The sequence below is a fragment of the Electrona antarctica genome (genome assembly GCF_951216825.1).
Source record: "Electrona antarctica genome assembly, chromosome: 19".
NCBI lineage: Eukaryota > Metazoa > Chordata > Actinopteri > Myctophiformes > Myctophidae > Electrona > Electrona antarctica.
The window spans coordinates 29865865-29881780 of NC_136800.1; the positions used below are offsets into that span (position 1 = coordinate 29865865).

At 42.2% G+C, this 15916-nt stretch overlaps 1 protein-coding gene and 1 long non-coding RNA gene across 2 annotated transcripts; both read right to left on the reverse strand.

Moving 5' to 3' along the window:
* Positions 1–430: 430 nt before the first annotated feature.
* Positions 431–7241, reverse strand: LOC306943419. The gene is made up of 7 exons (XR_013792403.1): positions 6893–7241; positions 4416–4577; positions 4177–4298; positions 3166–3325; positions 2951–3066; positions 684–2865; positions 431–510 (listed from the first exon to the last, which is right to left on the reverse strand). It is a non-coding gene; the product is annotated as an uncharacterized lncRNA (long non-coding RNA).
* Positions 7242–10397: 3156 nt separating this feature from the next.
* pfn2a (profilin 2a) lies at positions 10398–14599 on the reverse strand. Its single transcript, XM_079529141.1, has 3 exons — positions 14191–14599; positions 12399–12591; positions 10398–10829 (listed from the first exon to the last, which is right to left on the reverse strand). The coding sequence occupies exons 1-3, from the start codon at positions 14320–14322 to the stop codon at positions 10732–10734; spliced, it is 423 nt and encodes a 140-aa protein (XP_079385267.1). The 5' UTR covers positions 14323–14599; the 3' UTR covers positions 10398–10731.
* Positions 14600–15916: the final 1317 nt, after the last annotated feature.

A 15916-nucleotide genomic window follows, 5' to 3' on the forward strand; every position in this document is an offset into this window, starting at 1 on the left:
GCAAAATACATTTTGATTTAAATCCAAAATCTTTTATTTTTAAATCTGAATTGGAATTAAATAAGTTTCCAAATATAAATTTTTTAAGTTGAAACATTACACAAATAGCATCTTTTTTCCCCTCAGATTAAGTCATTTTATCATTAAAAAGACCGACAATTTCTGATTTGGGTAAATACTACCATGAGCCAACATATTTACATTAAGAGGTCAATGTTCATGGAGCACTAGCTCTGAAGTTCATGTAACCAGGGTAAACACTTAAGGACAGTGTACCTTTCATTACATTTCTCTAGAAAAATAGGTGCAAGACTAGGTAAATAAAATAAGACATTGTTAATGGCTCCTGAACTGGCCAACCTTGATGCATTCCATGAAAAGTCAAATGTTAAACAGCAACATTAATGTACTAAGAAGAAAACACAGCAGGTCTGTTTTCTTTGATTTATTCCCAATAAAAAGATAACCACCTCTGCTTTGGATGACTGTCTCAATTGGTTCTTTTCTGTCCTGCAAAAGACAAGAAATAGGCTTAATTACAACTTAATCTGTTACCCAGTAGAAGGTTTTGTTCACAGAAAGGAAGTGAATGTGATATGGTTTGTTTTTGGTGTTTTATAATCCCGTAAGGGATGGGTCTATGACGAGACAAAATAATTCATTCACGGAAATTCAAAACATACCCTTTGATTGGTGGTAAGCTTCAAGTTCAGAGTCTTGCGTTTGAGATGGCTGACCAGAAACCTGTGGAGGAACACTTGGGATCGAGCCCAATTGTGTTTTGGACTTCCGCTCATCCTTCAATGACTCAGGTGGTTCAGGCTTTAAAGATGTATTGGAGGGACTTAAAGATGGCTTTGGGGTCAATGTGGGTGAATTATGACCATTTGGAACAGGGTAAGCCAATGACGCACTTTCAGTTAATTCTTGATTTATTGGAAGTTGATCATCTTCATTAGGCAAAGGAACTGGATAACTAGCACGTGGCTGAGATTTAAAGAGTTTGTCTTTACCACCTTCATAACCATCTGGCTCAGAATTAGAATCCACTGGATGTTCATGTTGTGAAGATTTGTTATGTCTGTGCACAGGTTTATGAGTTTTTGAAGGGTCGTCATCGTCGCTGGTTGGCAACCCACCAAAGTCTTGCATGTAGGAGTGTTGATGTTCACTGGCAGAAAGCCACAGATCCTCTACAGGTTCATCATTTTGAACAAAATAATCTTTCTGTTGATCATATGTATTGTAGTAGATGGGTTTGGTTTCTGTGTGATCATTCACATCAGATGATTCTCCATATAGGACCTTGGGCTGCAAATCATAAAACTGATTATATAGCTTCAGTATGGTATTCACTGCAGCCTGGGGTTGATCTTTTGGTTGATATGGAGGCGCTTCGTGTTGTGAACCACCGGGACAAACAGAATAGTGGTAATGTTGATGGAAAGAGATTGATGGACAGCAATGAGAAAATCCAGATATACAATTCTCAGGGCAAAGAACAGGAGAATTGTAAGTAATCCCAGATTGAGGAGTTTGTGTGTCTGAGTCTGCTGTAATTTGTGGTGGCTGAGAAAAGTCACCATGCATTTCGGGAGGGTTGATTACTGGTGGCTCAGTAGTAGGCTCAGGAGAAAAGTCAAATTGCATTTCTCCAGGATTTTCGTTTACTGGTGGTGTCTGAGGAAAGTAAAAAGGCATTTCGGGAGGGTTGATTACTGGTGGCTCAGTAGTAGGCTCAGGAGAAAAGTCAAATTGCATTTCTCCAGGATTTCCGTTTACTGGTGGTGTCTGAGGAAAGTAAAAAGGCATTTCGGGAGGGTTGATTACTGGTGGCTCAGTAGTAGGCTCAGGAGAAAAGTCAAAATACATTTCTCCAGGATTTTCGTTTACTGGTGGTGTCTGACGAAAGTGAAAAGGCATTTCGGGAGGGTTGATTACTGGTGGCTCAGTAGTCGGCTCAGGAGAAAAGTCAAAATACATTTCTCCAGGATTTTCGTTTACTGGTGGTGTCTGAGGAAAGTAAAAAGGCATTTCGGGAGGGTTGATTACTGGTGGCTCAGTAGTAGGCTCAGGAGAAAAGTCAAAATACATTTCTCCAGGATTTTCGTTTACTGGTGGTGTCTGAGGAAAGTAAAAAGGCATTTCGGGAGGGTTGATTACTGGTGGCTCAGTAGTAGGCTCAGGAGAAAAGTCAAAATACATTCCTCCAGGATTTTCATTTACTGGTGGTGCCTGAGGAAAGTAAAAAGGCATTTCGGGAGGGTTGATTACTGGTGGCTCAGTTACTGGTGGCTCAGTAGTAGGCTCAGGAGAGAAGTCAAAATACATTTCTCCAGGATTTTCGTTTACTGGTGGTGTCTGAGGAAAGTAAAAAGGCATTTTGGGAGGGGTGGTTACTGGTGGCCCATGCATTTCGGGAGGGTTGATTACTGGTGGCTCAGTAGTAGGCTCAGGAGAAAAGTCAGGGGGATACTCGTATTCATATGTTGGTTGTTGAGTAGACAATGGATACGGGTAGATGGGCTGCTGCTCAGGACCCCTAGGTGCATGGGTAACTGGAGAAAGTATAGCAGGTTTATGTTGTACGGGCTTCTCATCAGGAATAAGAGGGAGACCATCAGGCTTGGATTGGTCAGGTTGATCCACCTGATGGGTCTTATGAGGCTTTGTGACAGGTGGTTGCAGTAGCCAGGGGTACAATGGAAATTGATTGAATGGTGGAGCAAGGGTGGGAGGAACTGGATGTAGGCTCCATGGGCTAGAGGGAACTTGCTGGTTTGGACTCTGTGCAGGTTTTAACTGTGGTGGACATGCAACTTTAATTTCTCCATTTCCAGACAGTCCAAAGGTGAACATTCCATCCTGGAAGACAAATGACAGTCTAAAAGCTTTGTTGTGAATCGTTGGGGGGGGGGAAAAAGAAGAAAAAAAAGACTGGTTGTTATACCTTCATTTGTACACAGGGTGCATAGCGAGCAGAGATAACTACTCCCTCAGAATGAGCAACAACACTGAATCCACATGTGGATGAGACCTTCATCAACGGCTCCCACTGATCATTTACTGTTGGATAACAATTAGTTTTGTTTACTGTTGGACAACAATTAAGTTTCTTATTGCCATGTCCTGTCATCTGTATATACTGTGAACAAAATTACTTGCATTTCACTTTGATGTCACTGACCGACACAATCCATTCCATGGTCACCACCATGCCTTCAGCCCGGCAGGAAACCACAGGAGGGTTGGATTGTTTTACGGCAGGACATGACATCCTCACTGGTAACCCACACCATTGCAAAGGTAGAACATAGCAATCATCCTTAAAAAAAAAAAGAACATTTTAAGTGCTCAGCAGTCACAATTTTCATGGGCATGGGGGGCATACATTAGTCCGACGTACCAACAGTCCGACATAAACTCCCAGTTCAGACTCACCAGTGGCTCCGACATAATGTGGCTGGTTAAGGCACGATTCATACTCCCATTTTAGAGCCGAATAAAAGTCGGTTCGGCCATGTAGAGCCTACAACGTGACGTCATTTGAGGTTCGGGGGGGGGGGGGGGGGGGGGGGGGGGTACCGTCCTAAAGTCGGCTCTTCGGTGCTACTGAAAATTTCTGACGAGCCGAAATCATTTCGGCACTACAGAGGTAAAATAGGAGTATGAATCGGCCCTAAGACTCACCCGTGGCTTCCCCGTGCGGTTAGGAGTAGACTATTGTGTGTTGGACTGTTAGGACGTCGGACCAAAGACATGCACCCTATGGGCCTAACCGGGTACAGGCTTTAGTTTAGACATACCATTAGTCCGACTGTCATTAGACCCGACAACCTACCACAAACCCTAATCTAACCGCAAGCACAAGAGCAGCGCATGTTTGACCGCATGTCCGACCGCTGTTGCCACATGTCGGTCCGTTGGTGTGTCTAATCTTCGTGTGTGCATCCCGTATAACCTCCATACTCGACCTCTGATGCTCTTCCCACAAATCCTTCCTTACACGGATTTGTAAGGAAGGAAAATAAAGTTTTCCAACAAGTATCACATGTATTGGCAAGAAGGATCATTAGAACATAACCTAGCAAACTATTGTGTAACACACACACACACAACACCACCACCACCACCACCACCACCACCACCACCACACACACACAAAAACTACCTCACCTCCTGAGTGACAAAACAGCCATCATATGGTGCGACCAAGATCAGATGCCTTCTTGCTGATGTCAAAGAATAGCCACAGCTTGTTGGCAACTTGGACAAAGGTAGAGGAGCCAGGAGACTTCCTGTGGGGGAAATAGACCCAATCTAACAGTACTGTCAAATTGTCAATAGTAACATTGATTTAAATTAAACCCATATGAAGCATGAATACATTAATCAACTGGAGAATGGATACTTACCTCTGTCAACAAACAAGGATCCTGGGGTAGAACCAGGGTCAAGGACCATTAGCTTCATGGCCTCTGGAGTACATTCTACTTTTGGGTTCATTTGCAGCAGCTTTTGTGCTGATGCACGGTCATAGCTTGCTGTTCCATACACATGCGCTGGTGCCTCCCAAGCTTTGTAAATAAAGTCAAATAGTCCTTAAATTAATAGATGGTATGTGATGTGCATGCATACATTGAGTGGCAAATAGAGTGGCAAATGAGTTTAACCTTGTTTAATCAGATTCTCTGTTTGGATGTATGCACTGTCAAGGCCAGAAACCGGATAGATATAGGAGGGGCCTGAGGGAGGGGCCCAAATATTTGACTGCTGACGGGGGTCCCCTGGGCACTAAAACGCCTGTGGTCTCCAAGGCTAGTTGAGCACTGGCCCCATTGGCCCAGTCCACAATCCATCCATGGGTATTGCAAATTTGAAATACATCAGATTTGAAATAATTTGCATTGTTGATTAAACACGGCCTAGACCCACTCTGTATAGGCTACTGTATATTGTGGTATAGTGTGTACTCAAAAATGTCAAACTTTCCTTATGCTTTAAGTAGCATGTGACATGTCAAATTAGGGGGTTTTCATGATTCTGAATCCATTCCAAGCATTAGTTTTGCACAAAAAACACTCCTTGGGCTAAAAACAGCCATAGCCACTTGCCCAAATGTGCTGAGCTCATCACATTTGTGCTGACGTCTATAGCCGTTTTTAGCCCAAGGAGTGTTTTTTGTGCAAAACTAATGCTTGGAATGGATTCAGAATCATGAAACCCCCCTAGTTTGACAGGATGTTAATGGTAGGGTCACAAGAAACTCCTATAAAAAAAATACCCAATAGTGACAGCCGGTCAGCAAGTGGATTCATGACTATGTATATAGACAATATTTTAGGCCAATAAAAAAACTACTATATACAAAATTTCCCACTTTAAACAAAAGAAACCTGTCAGCTGCCGGACTATAGGGGGTTTTCATGATTCTGAATCCATTCCAAGCATTAGTCTTGCAGGAACAATACTCCTTGGGCTAAAAACGGACATGCCGTCATCACAAATGTGATGAGGTGACGGTCAGCACATTTTGGGCACATTTGGGCAAGTGGCTATGGCCGTTTTTAGCCCAAGGAGTATTTTTCCTGCGAGACTAATGCTTGGAATGATTTCAGAATCATGAAAACCCCTAGCTCCTTTCGGAACCCTACGTTAAAGTTTCTGACATTTTGATGACTTTATGTAGGGTTCCTTCTCACCGGATTCAAGCGACATGGGATGCCATCTGATTTCCCCTGACTTAGCCCTGTGCTGCGGTGTGGGTGTCGCGCTGACATATTCCAAACGAAGCATATGAACGCTATAGGAGACAACGAACCATCTGACCCCCCCCGCGAACGGCTCAGAAGCCGTTAAGTATTTTTAATGTTTGTACGACCGTTTTGCCAGCTCTGAAATTCTCTCTTGTTGACATCCCATTGTACCGCCTCTCGGCATCTCGGTTGGCTAGCAGCGCCTCCCTACGCGCCTCGTAGGCGCAGCTAGCCAACCGAGATGTCAACAAGGAGGGACCGAAGAGAGAATTTCAGAGCTGGCAAAACGGTCGTACAAACATTAAAAATACTTAACGGCTTCTGAGCCGTTCGCGGGGGGGGTCAGATGGTTCGTTGTCTCCTATAGCGTTCATATGCTTCGTTTGGAATATGTCAGCGCGACACCCACACCGCAGCACAGGGCTAAGTCAGGGGGAATCAGATGGCATCCCATGTCGCTTGAGGCCGGTGAGACCGGACCCTACGTGGTAGGTCCAAAGGAGCTCAACCCGGGGGGTCCGGAGACGGGCTAGAAAACCCCCTAGTTTGACATGTCACATGCTACATAAAGCATATAAACCCCTATAATACTCAATACCGACAGCCAGTGGATTCATGAATGTATGTATAGACAATATTTTAGGCCAATAATAAAAAAAGAAATATATACCAAATTTCCCACTTTGAACAAAAGAAACCTGTTGGCTGCCGGACTGCATATCTACAAACTCATAATGCGTTGATATGTAGCCGATGTGTAGTATGTATGTACAGTATGTGGAATTGTGGATAATGTATTTTTGTTTAAGTATGTTAATTTGTTTATAAAAAAAAAAAATATATATATATATATATATATAGAGAGAGAGAGAGAGAGAGAGAGAGAGAGAGAGAGAGAGAGAGAGAGAGATCAAAAGTAGGCGGGGCCTACAGTTTTCAGATATATATTGCCTTTGAGATGTAGTGGAGTTAGAGTAGAAGTAAAATAATTGCAATTTAGAAATACTCCAGTAAAGTAAATAAAAAATAAAAAAAAGTAAAAAAAGGAAATAGGTGTACAAAGTATAGGCTACAATACTTTAGTAAATGTGTACAGTACTGAGCATGACACAAATATACTTTTTTAATTTTCTTACCCGGGTCTGACTGATAATCCAATGGATTGTTTGCAAACTTGACTTCTTTGAGTATAGCACCTTTCAGAGGACTGCGCCCAATTATGAGCCTCCCTGAACTGTCTGCTTTACTGTGATTCTGAGAAAACGTCCCGTGTCCTTTTAATTTGACAGAATTTGACGTTTGACTCCTTGCCGGTTCTGTGCAATGACTAAATGAACAAACAGCCACAAAGAATACTAGTACGCATAGAAAGCTCTTACACCCCCCGCCCGCTCTCCACGCCATTTGAATAAATGTGTAGTGTACTGTTCTGCAATGCACGCACGGTAACAGCTGAGCTCTCACCTATCCAAAACACTATAAAGGTCATCCACGTTCAAGCTGTGTATGATTATCGGCTAATGAAACACCACAGGTGTTTTCGGTAATTAAGGGCGGGCGCTCAATTTGTTTCTACTCGGATTCATTTCACGTTACACAACGCGCGCGCGCGCACACGCACGCACACACACACACACACACGCACGCACACACACACACACACACACACAGAGAGAGAGAGAGAGAGAGAGAGAGAAGAGAGAGAGAGAGAGAGAGAGAGATAAGAGAGAACCTTCCACATAATTAAATCACTGCATTTAATCCCACTCCCACGGATGACAAGCGATGTCTTCAAAAGTCATTACAAATCCTAAAATGTAAGTTATGATAATTGGACTACTACTACTAGGCCTACTAATAATAATGCTGTTTGTTTTGGATAATATGCATAATACAATGACACTTATTAGGCATAGGCTATTATTATGCCTGTTATATTAGGCAATAATAATAATAATAATAATAATAAATGTGACTAGTATTTTATCATATTCAAAATACATTTGAAATTTATTTTCTTTTTTGAGGAACTGAAGATAACAGCTAATTTGAGACAATGCTGTTATTGTCAGTAACAGGTGAGGGATTTGTGGAGGTCCTTGGGCCCTCATGCTACCCAGGCCAGAACAGTCAGTTGGGTGGGCACACAGACTACTCCAGTTGTAAGGCATGTGTGTGTCAAGAAACTAAGAAAGCACCTTTTATCCTACCTACAGTATTTAGTTAATATCCTACAGAATTTACACGTTTTTGGATGTAATAATAATCATAAAAAAAATACTTGCCAGCTCTTAGTCATTAGTCTTACTAGTCTATTAGTCAGATATAGGACTAGGGACCTGAGGGGCCCAAATATTTGACTGCTGACATGACATAGGTGGGACGGGGGTCCTCTGGGGACTAAAACACCTGTGGACTCCAAGGCTAGTTGAGCACTGGCCCCATTGGCCCAGTCCACAATCCATCCATGGGTATTGAAAATTTGAAATACATCAGATTTGAAAGAATTTGCATTGTTGATTAAACACGGCCTAGACCCACTCTGTATAGGCTACTGTATATTGTGGCCTAAAAGAACCGTGACAGAAAAGATAACCCCGGCCCAAAGCAGAATACCCTCACATTTTGTACTGCTGAACAAATTACACCAAAGGACCACTTCACCACTTTCTTCATATAATTGGTCCTCACTAATAATCATGATAAAATAGCACAATCTGTCCCTCTCATAAGGTCTGTGGGCAGTTCAGAAACCCAAAATAGAAACAATAAAACACACAACCACTAACTAAATGCCAGGTGCTGGGCTGAGGTAAATAATAGAAAGAAAGGTCCGCACACTGAGCTCCAAAAGCTTAAGTATTTATTTTCTCACCACAGGGACATGACGTTTCGAGCCTCACGGCTCTCAGACAGAATCCCGTCCACCAGTGACATCGATAGAGAATCCAAGCTAATAGAAACTGCAGGCTTTCAATTCCTGAAAAGTTGCAATGCGAAAATGGAAGCCACTGTTCTCAAGGTAATTCAGAATGTTTAAAAATCTGCCTAGTAACGATGTCACTGGTTGTCCTGAGACAGAGTAGAAAATAGTGGCATGAACATTAGTGAGGACAAATTATATTGAAGATAGGTTGAAAAGTGGTCCTTAAGCAATTCTACTTAGAAACACAAGAAAGGTGCATAAATACATCACTTATTTGGCAATGAGAAAAAATAAAATCATGCTGGATTTACTTCTGGTTGAAATAACTTTTATTTGATCTGTCTGTAAACAAAGGTTTTCTCTCATCAATTCATGGCATTTTCCCATTTTTTGGAAAAGTATTTTGTGATCTGAATTCCAAACCAAAATAAATGACCAAACAGCAAGGACATCCGTTTCGCCTTTTTGTTTTGTTTTGTTCAATTCTGTACATATTCCACATAGCCTAGAGAATATTACCGATGCCAAAATATCCCTTAGGAAAGTGCCATTTAAGTTACTCCTTGCTGGAGCAGCAGTTAAAAATCCAACTCACAGTAGCAACAGATCAGATCTATTTTATGGCACAGGATACACGTTATTCTCAGAAAGTTCACAAGACAACTTACAAATGTTCTTATTCCAACCAACACCATTCTCCATAAATTTAGTGTACACAGTATGTTTTAATATACTTGTAAGTACCGTGCTATGACAGTTTGATACACCTTGGATGACTAAAGCACAAGGCAAGTAATTCCAAGTTGTCAATACCAAACAGCTTGGTTATACAGTCAAATGCATTCATACAGTTGTCAAATCAGGCCATTATTTCATCTGTTAAGACAAATTAGCCATAAACAATGTGGAAAAATTGTCTAAAGAAGCAGTTAAATGTTTTACAGTCATTTGAAGTATGTCTTGATGATTTACAGACAGACAATGAGGCCAACATTTTAACATCATAACAATGGGCTGAAGCGATCCTGAACAATCCCTCTTTTAACCGACACTTGGTCCAACAGGGGAATAATATACTTAACTAAACGTGTATTTTGTAGTGGTATATACTGTAACTGCCAATAACTGGCAAAAGTAAAAATTACAGGAGCCGCCTGACAAAACGTTGATTTGTCATAGGTGGAATGTCCATGGAGACTCCAGGTTGTAGTGAAGCATCATGGGAAGAATATCTGAAAACCTCAGTAATGCTGAACTGCCTCTACACTCAAACAATATCCCAACAGCACAGCATAAACCTATAAGACCACATTCAAGTACAACAGCAAGGCATGTGATGGAAGATATAGCAATGTAGAAGTGTGCACAACAGAAGATGCAAAATGGTATATGTAGCACCTCAGAGGAAAGCTACACTTCTTGTGGTGGCTACACAGGACTATGAAAACAAAAAGATAACGGAACACATGAAAAGATGGTTTTGGCTGGAATATCGATGCTAGGTGGGGGACATACCGGAGTGTTCTGTATGCTAAAAAGATATGCATGCAACTTTTAAATCCCCAACATGCTGAATGCCGATGATAAGGAAGACAATGTTAACCTGGCATCTTGGTAATGCTCAAAAATAAGAATCACTGCAAAATTACCTCAACCATTGTGTACTTCCCCTTTAGACATATGCAAGTTGATTATTTATACAAGGCGAGCCCAAATGTGTTTACACTTTTTATTACACCTTCAATCTTTTTTTTTTTTTTTTGCACATTTTCTAGTTTGGTAAATATACATTTAATCAATTTCAAAGAACATGCCATTACTGAAGTGCCAAAATGTTGAGTTGTGTACAATGTTACAGGAAGGTAAAGAGCTGTGGTGATAAGGGATAAAATAAAAAAAAAGTAAAATAAAACAAAGAAATGGGATTTATATAAAAGTGGACTGCAGGAAAGAAGTAACATTGTTTGCCATCTAATCCTGTAAGTACTGTCAATACAATGGAGTGAATGGGAGTGAGCTGCTAAGTGGATGGATGGGTGGAGATTCTGCTCAATATCCAGACTTCCTCAGGTAATCAGCCATGGTATATGCTTTCTTGTTGAGCTGTCCGCCATGGACCCCCTCCTTTCCCATGACAAAAACCAACGCTGGAGCACAAAAGGAAAAAATAAAAATAAAAGACATGAACAAAATTGAAGAGTCTTTCCTCCCCCACTAACAGGGGGAGGGGCAAAAGTTGACACAAGATCTTACCACCACTCTTCATCATTGCTATTAAAGTTTCCGAGACATTTTGACTGCTTGCTGGAGAAATCTTAACAGCAACATTTTGTTTCTCTTCTTTTTTGTCCCTTAATTTTAACTATACGAGCTTGGCGAGACTAGAACCCTGAATCCCTCAAGTATTTTGCCATTGAGTATGCCTTCTTATTCAATCCGCCTCCGTGGACCCCTTCTTTGCCCATTACAAGAACCAAAACTGAAAGAGAAGAGATGGAAAAGGGAAAGTTTAGAGTGACGGTAAAGAAAAGACATTAAAAGTGAGAAAGTATTAGTCATGAATAGAGTGCTCAGAGTTCTGATAAATTCTTTTTTTAGAGGCAGCAAGAGTGAGCTGCAGGGTAGACACAAGCATGCATAGCTGGAAGGGGAAAACTTCACAGAAACTCTGCAAAACAAATTGATTACTGCAAGCTCCTGAATAACTGTTAACACCCTAAATTAAGTAAAGCTAGTTGCTGGAATGGTAGCAAAATGCTTGTTAGATCTGTCCAGTTATAGACCCACGTGCTGCATTCAATCTACAATTAAATTAACACTGGTCAAAGTAAACCGTTACATGTCAAGGTCCGGAACCTCAAACCAGTAAGTATAGACTAGGGGTGCAACAGACAAACTAATTTAATGGAAATGTGGGGGAAATGTATTATTTTATATTTGTTTTAATGCAAATGGCAGCTCTCCAACTCACAGCAAATTGTGACGCATAGTGCGCTTGAAGATGTACGACAAAATATAAAGTAGACCTCAAGTGGTCATTCAAACTTCTGCATTGTTTTATTAATTGTGTGTGAACCCCAGAAGAATAGCGACCACTTTGTGGAAGCTAATGGGGATCCTAATAAGATTTACAATTTCTCTTTATCCTCTCCCCAAAAAAACTCACTTCTCCATTATTCAAAACGGTAATCAATGAAACAATCTCCACGATCAACAGTTGCAGCCCTAGTAAAACAGTATCCAAAGCATGCATGCATTCTTTTTTTTTTTTTAAGGACAGCTGACCCAAATAGGGCTCTGAACAGCAAAAGGGAGCAGTTAGGAAAGGAGAAAGGGATCAGTAGACGGTAACAGCCAAAGACCACCAGAATTGAGTGCTCAGTAATCAGCCAGTGAGGACCACAAAGGCAGACAGACTGTAGTAGGCAAACCTTGGCTTCTAATATGAGCTTTTAATACTCACAAGCTGACTTTTAGAAGAGATATACTTGAAGGACAATCTATGAGCTTTGCCTGAAAGCATCACATGATGCTGTGTGACTCACTTTTCTGTTTGCACTCCACTTGCAAGTCACAACAGTCATGTGAGCCAACTCCTCACGCCCATGTGATTTTTCCCCCCACAAAAGGCAAACACATCATATTATTAGCAAATCAAATTACAACATTTTCCAATATAGAAAAACAATTCCCATAGAAGAACTACTCATATTTACCTTTGCCAGCTCTTCCTACTGAGATATTGTATGTTGGCTCTCCTCCTCCGCTCTTTGTCCGGATGTCCATCGTCCAGTCACCATCATTCTGGAGGCTGTCTCTGATGACTGAGCACTTCTTTAAACCCAGGGTGAGACCATCGGTGAAGAATGACATCCTGTCCTTTCCAATAAGTGTGTCGATTTCTTGAGACTGCAACGAAGACACAAAATTAAGTTTCATTTATTAAAAATAAAAAAGCACAGTCACAACTACGGCAGGGGCATGTCCTAGGCAAGCACATAGAAGTCTCTCCCACTCAGGCTACATGCACCAGTGGCTTACATACAAATGTATCATTGTTAGTTCAATAATTAAGCAAACCAACAGTGCGGTGTCTGTTAGTCACCATTAATATGCCTGCATTGACCGGATGTGGGTAGACTGATTAGGCTACCGTAAATCACTGGGTATTTAGGCGCAACAGTTACGTGCTACGGATTATTATGCGACGTTTGAATCAATTGGCTAGACAGGAGTATTTGCAGCTAGCTTGTTTTAGCATTATCCAGCGGAAGTAACGTGACGTCCACTAACTAGGCCGGACCAGACGAGCATGCACTGTCTGCGTGCCAGTCACCTCCTGAATGAATTAAAATCTCACGCCAATGTCACGCAAAATCAATTCACGGGCAGTGAAACGCTACACAAAACAAAACACAAGCAGTTAATCGCCGGCTTGGTCATTACAAGTCCCTCAAAATGTAACCCAGTTAACAGCTAGCTAACGGGTAGCTAGTAAACCAAGAGCTTTAGCGCAATTTAGTATTGTAGTCGATTGCACGAGGGTGTCGCTTGCCAAACAAAGGGACAGATATACAAGCCAACAATGTGTTAGCCTGTATATATATATATTACCGTTTTCGACAAGCGCCTCTGCTTATGCAAAAAAATAAAACCGTTAACCGCAGCTAGCTAGCCGCTAGTAAGTTAAGAGCTTTAGCTTAATGCATTATAGTCACATCGCACGAGGGCGTCGCTTGCCAAAAAAAAGAGCAGATCTACAAGACAACATCATGTCACCATGCGAGGCGTTGTAAGCTTGTAGATCCGTTCACCCCCCCACCCGTTTTTGCCGGCAAGCGCCTCTGCTGAAGCAAAAAAACAAAAGCCACACCGGCGGGCGGCCGTGCAAAACGAAGCATGCATGCTCATTCAGAATCAGAAGCCAGACACCGTCTATTAGCTGGTCACCAGGACGGCTTGCATGGGTCATTGTTGCTGCTGGATTTTCTTTTACATTTAATCTCTAAACAATACATGTCGTTAACAATCCTCTCCGTTAACGTGTTGCTTACTTCAACGGTGTATTTTTAGTATGTGCAGGACAACACGGGGCGGTCTGTACTATAATCTAATCCAGGGAATGCGTTTATTCTTCCAGGTGATAGTCTGGAAGGAAGGAGATGAGATGGGCGCGAGCCACACAAGCTGCAATTTCGTTAGCACGAGCCATTCTTTCGCATGACAAAAAATAAATGCAGGCGTTTCTCAACGGTTCGCTTCGAGAGCTTTTTACCATTAAGAACAACGCCACTTATAATTTATTGTCACGCGAAAAGAACGGCACGCGCTACTAAGTATATAGATTAGCATTGACTCGGTGGATAAGCTAACTGCTAGCTAGCAGCTAGGACCCCGGCTGGCTGTGTGTGTGTTTTGTTTGAGGACACTAAAGGTTCGTTTCGGAGTCTCCGGGCGCCGTTTAACCCAAGTTTATTTCAACTCACCCCCTACACTTTGCTTTCTTACCGTTATATTGTTAAATGTACCGCCGGCATGTGCTGCCCAGACGTATTTGGCATCCGTGTACCCAACAATGGCGGTATCCTGACAGCTGCCATCGGCCATCAGATTATCCACGTAGCTTTGCCAAGAAGACATTATTGAAAATTGGATGATAACTACTTTAAAAAACAACAAACTTCCTTGCCAATAGCCTGGGATAGATACACGCTGCTGCGGTTTCTTGCTGCTGCTCACCAGACGCCAGAGATGGACGGACAAATGTGAAATGCGCGAGAGTGAACCAATATAGTATCTATGTGCTCCAATGTAAAACTCGTGCACGTCTGTGTGGGCTCGGCCCCGGCGGTGGCTTGCTGCTGGGCTGGCTGGGTGTAGTCCCTCCGTCAGATATCACTCCGCACAATGAGCCGCTCTGCCGCCACGGCGCTTCTTTTATGGCGACAGAGGGGCGGAGGAATATGAGAGCATAATGGACACACACTCTCTCTCTCTCTCTCTCTCTCTCTCTCTCTCTCTCTCTCTCTCTCTCTTATTTTTTATTTCAAGGACCCCCATCCTGCAGTTTGATATGCTAATGCTTGCCACTGACCTCCAAATGATGACGACGATGATGATGATGAGTATTATTATTATTATTAATGGAACCCCAATCTACACTATAAAAACCTCTATGTTAATTTACCTGAGTGTACAAATGTCACCACATAATATCATGCATATTAAAGTAAGTATCAACCATAGCCAGGGACACCCTGGAAACCGAATAGGACCACTTCTAGCCTAGGCCAGTCAATCTAAGATTTGACCCAAAAGAAATTGGTAAAATAAAATGGTAAATGGTGCATTTATATAGCACTTTCTCCAAGGCGCTTTACAGAGATTGTGCATTACATTCACCCATTCACACACACATTCATACACCGATGGCAGCGGAAACCATGCAAGGCACCAACCAACACATCAGGAGCAATTAGGGGTTCAGTGTCTTGCTAACTCTGGGGGAGCCCGGGTTCGAACTGGCAACCTTGCGGAGATTGCGGTTACCATCCAGCCACTCTACCCCTGAACCACTGCCGCCCCGTTTACAATAGTAATCGTTTTTTATGAACCTTAGGGTCATCCAAATAACATTAAAAATTGAGAATTATATACATTTTGGATCATGGTAAATTCAGGGGTTGAACTTTGGAGTACCATTAAAAACCTATAAGGCGGCCTGGGCCATGGCTCAGTGGTCCAGGCACCTTGGCTGGCAACCTAGTCTGGCAGTGTGCCGTTGTGGGTTCGACTCCAGATCCCGACGGCCCTTACTGCATGTCTCTCCCCATTTCCTGTCAGCCTACTGTCTGTCCCTTCATAAAAAATATAAAATAAAGGCGAAAGCCACACAAAAAATCATTAAAAGAAAACCTATAAGGCAAAAAAAAGAAAGCATGTAATGTGTCAAAATAGGGGGTTTTCATGATTCTGAATCAAGCATTAGCTTTGCACAAAAAACACTCCTTGGGCTAAAAACGGCCATAGCCACTTGTGATGAGATCAGCATGGCCGTTTCTCTCTCTCTCTCTCTCTCTCCACCCTCTCTCTCTCTCTCTCTCTCTCTCTCTCTCTCTCTCTCACTCTCTCTCTCTGTGATACACACACACCCACACATGATGGGAGCTGACTCTTTGTGGTGCAGCAGAAGTGTAATGCCTTGCTCACGAGAACTTTGGTTGGTGGATCATCA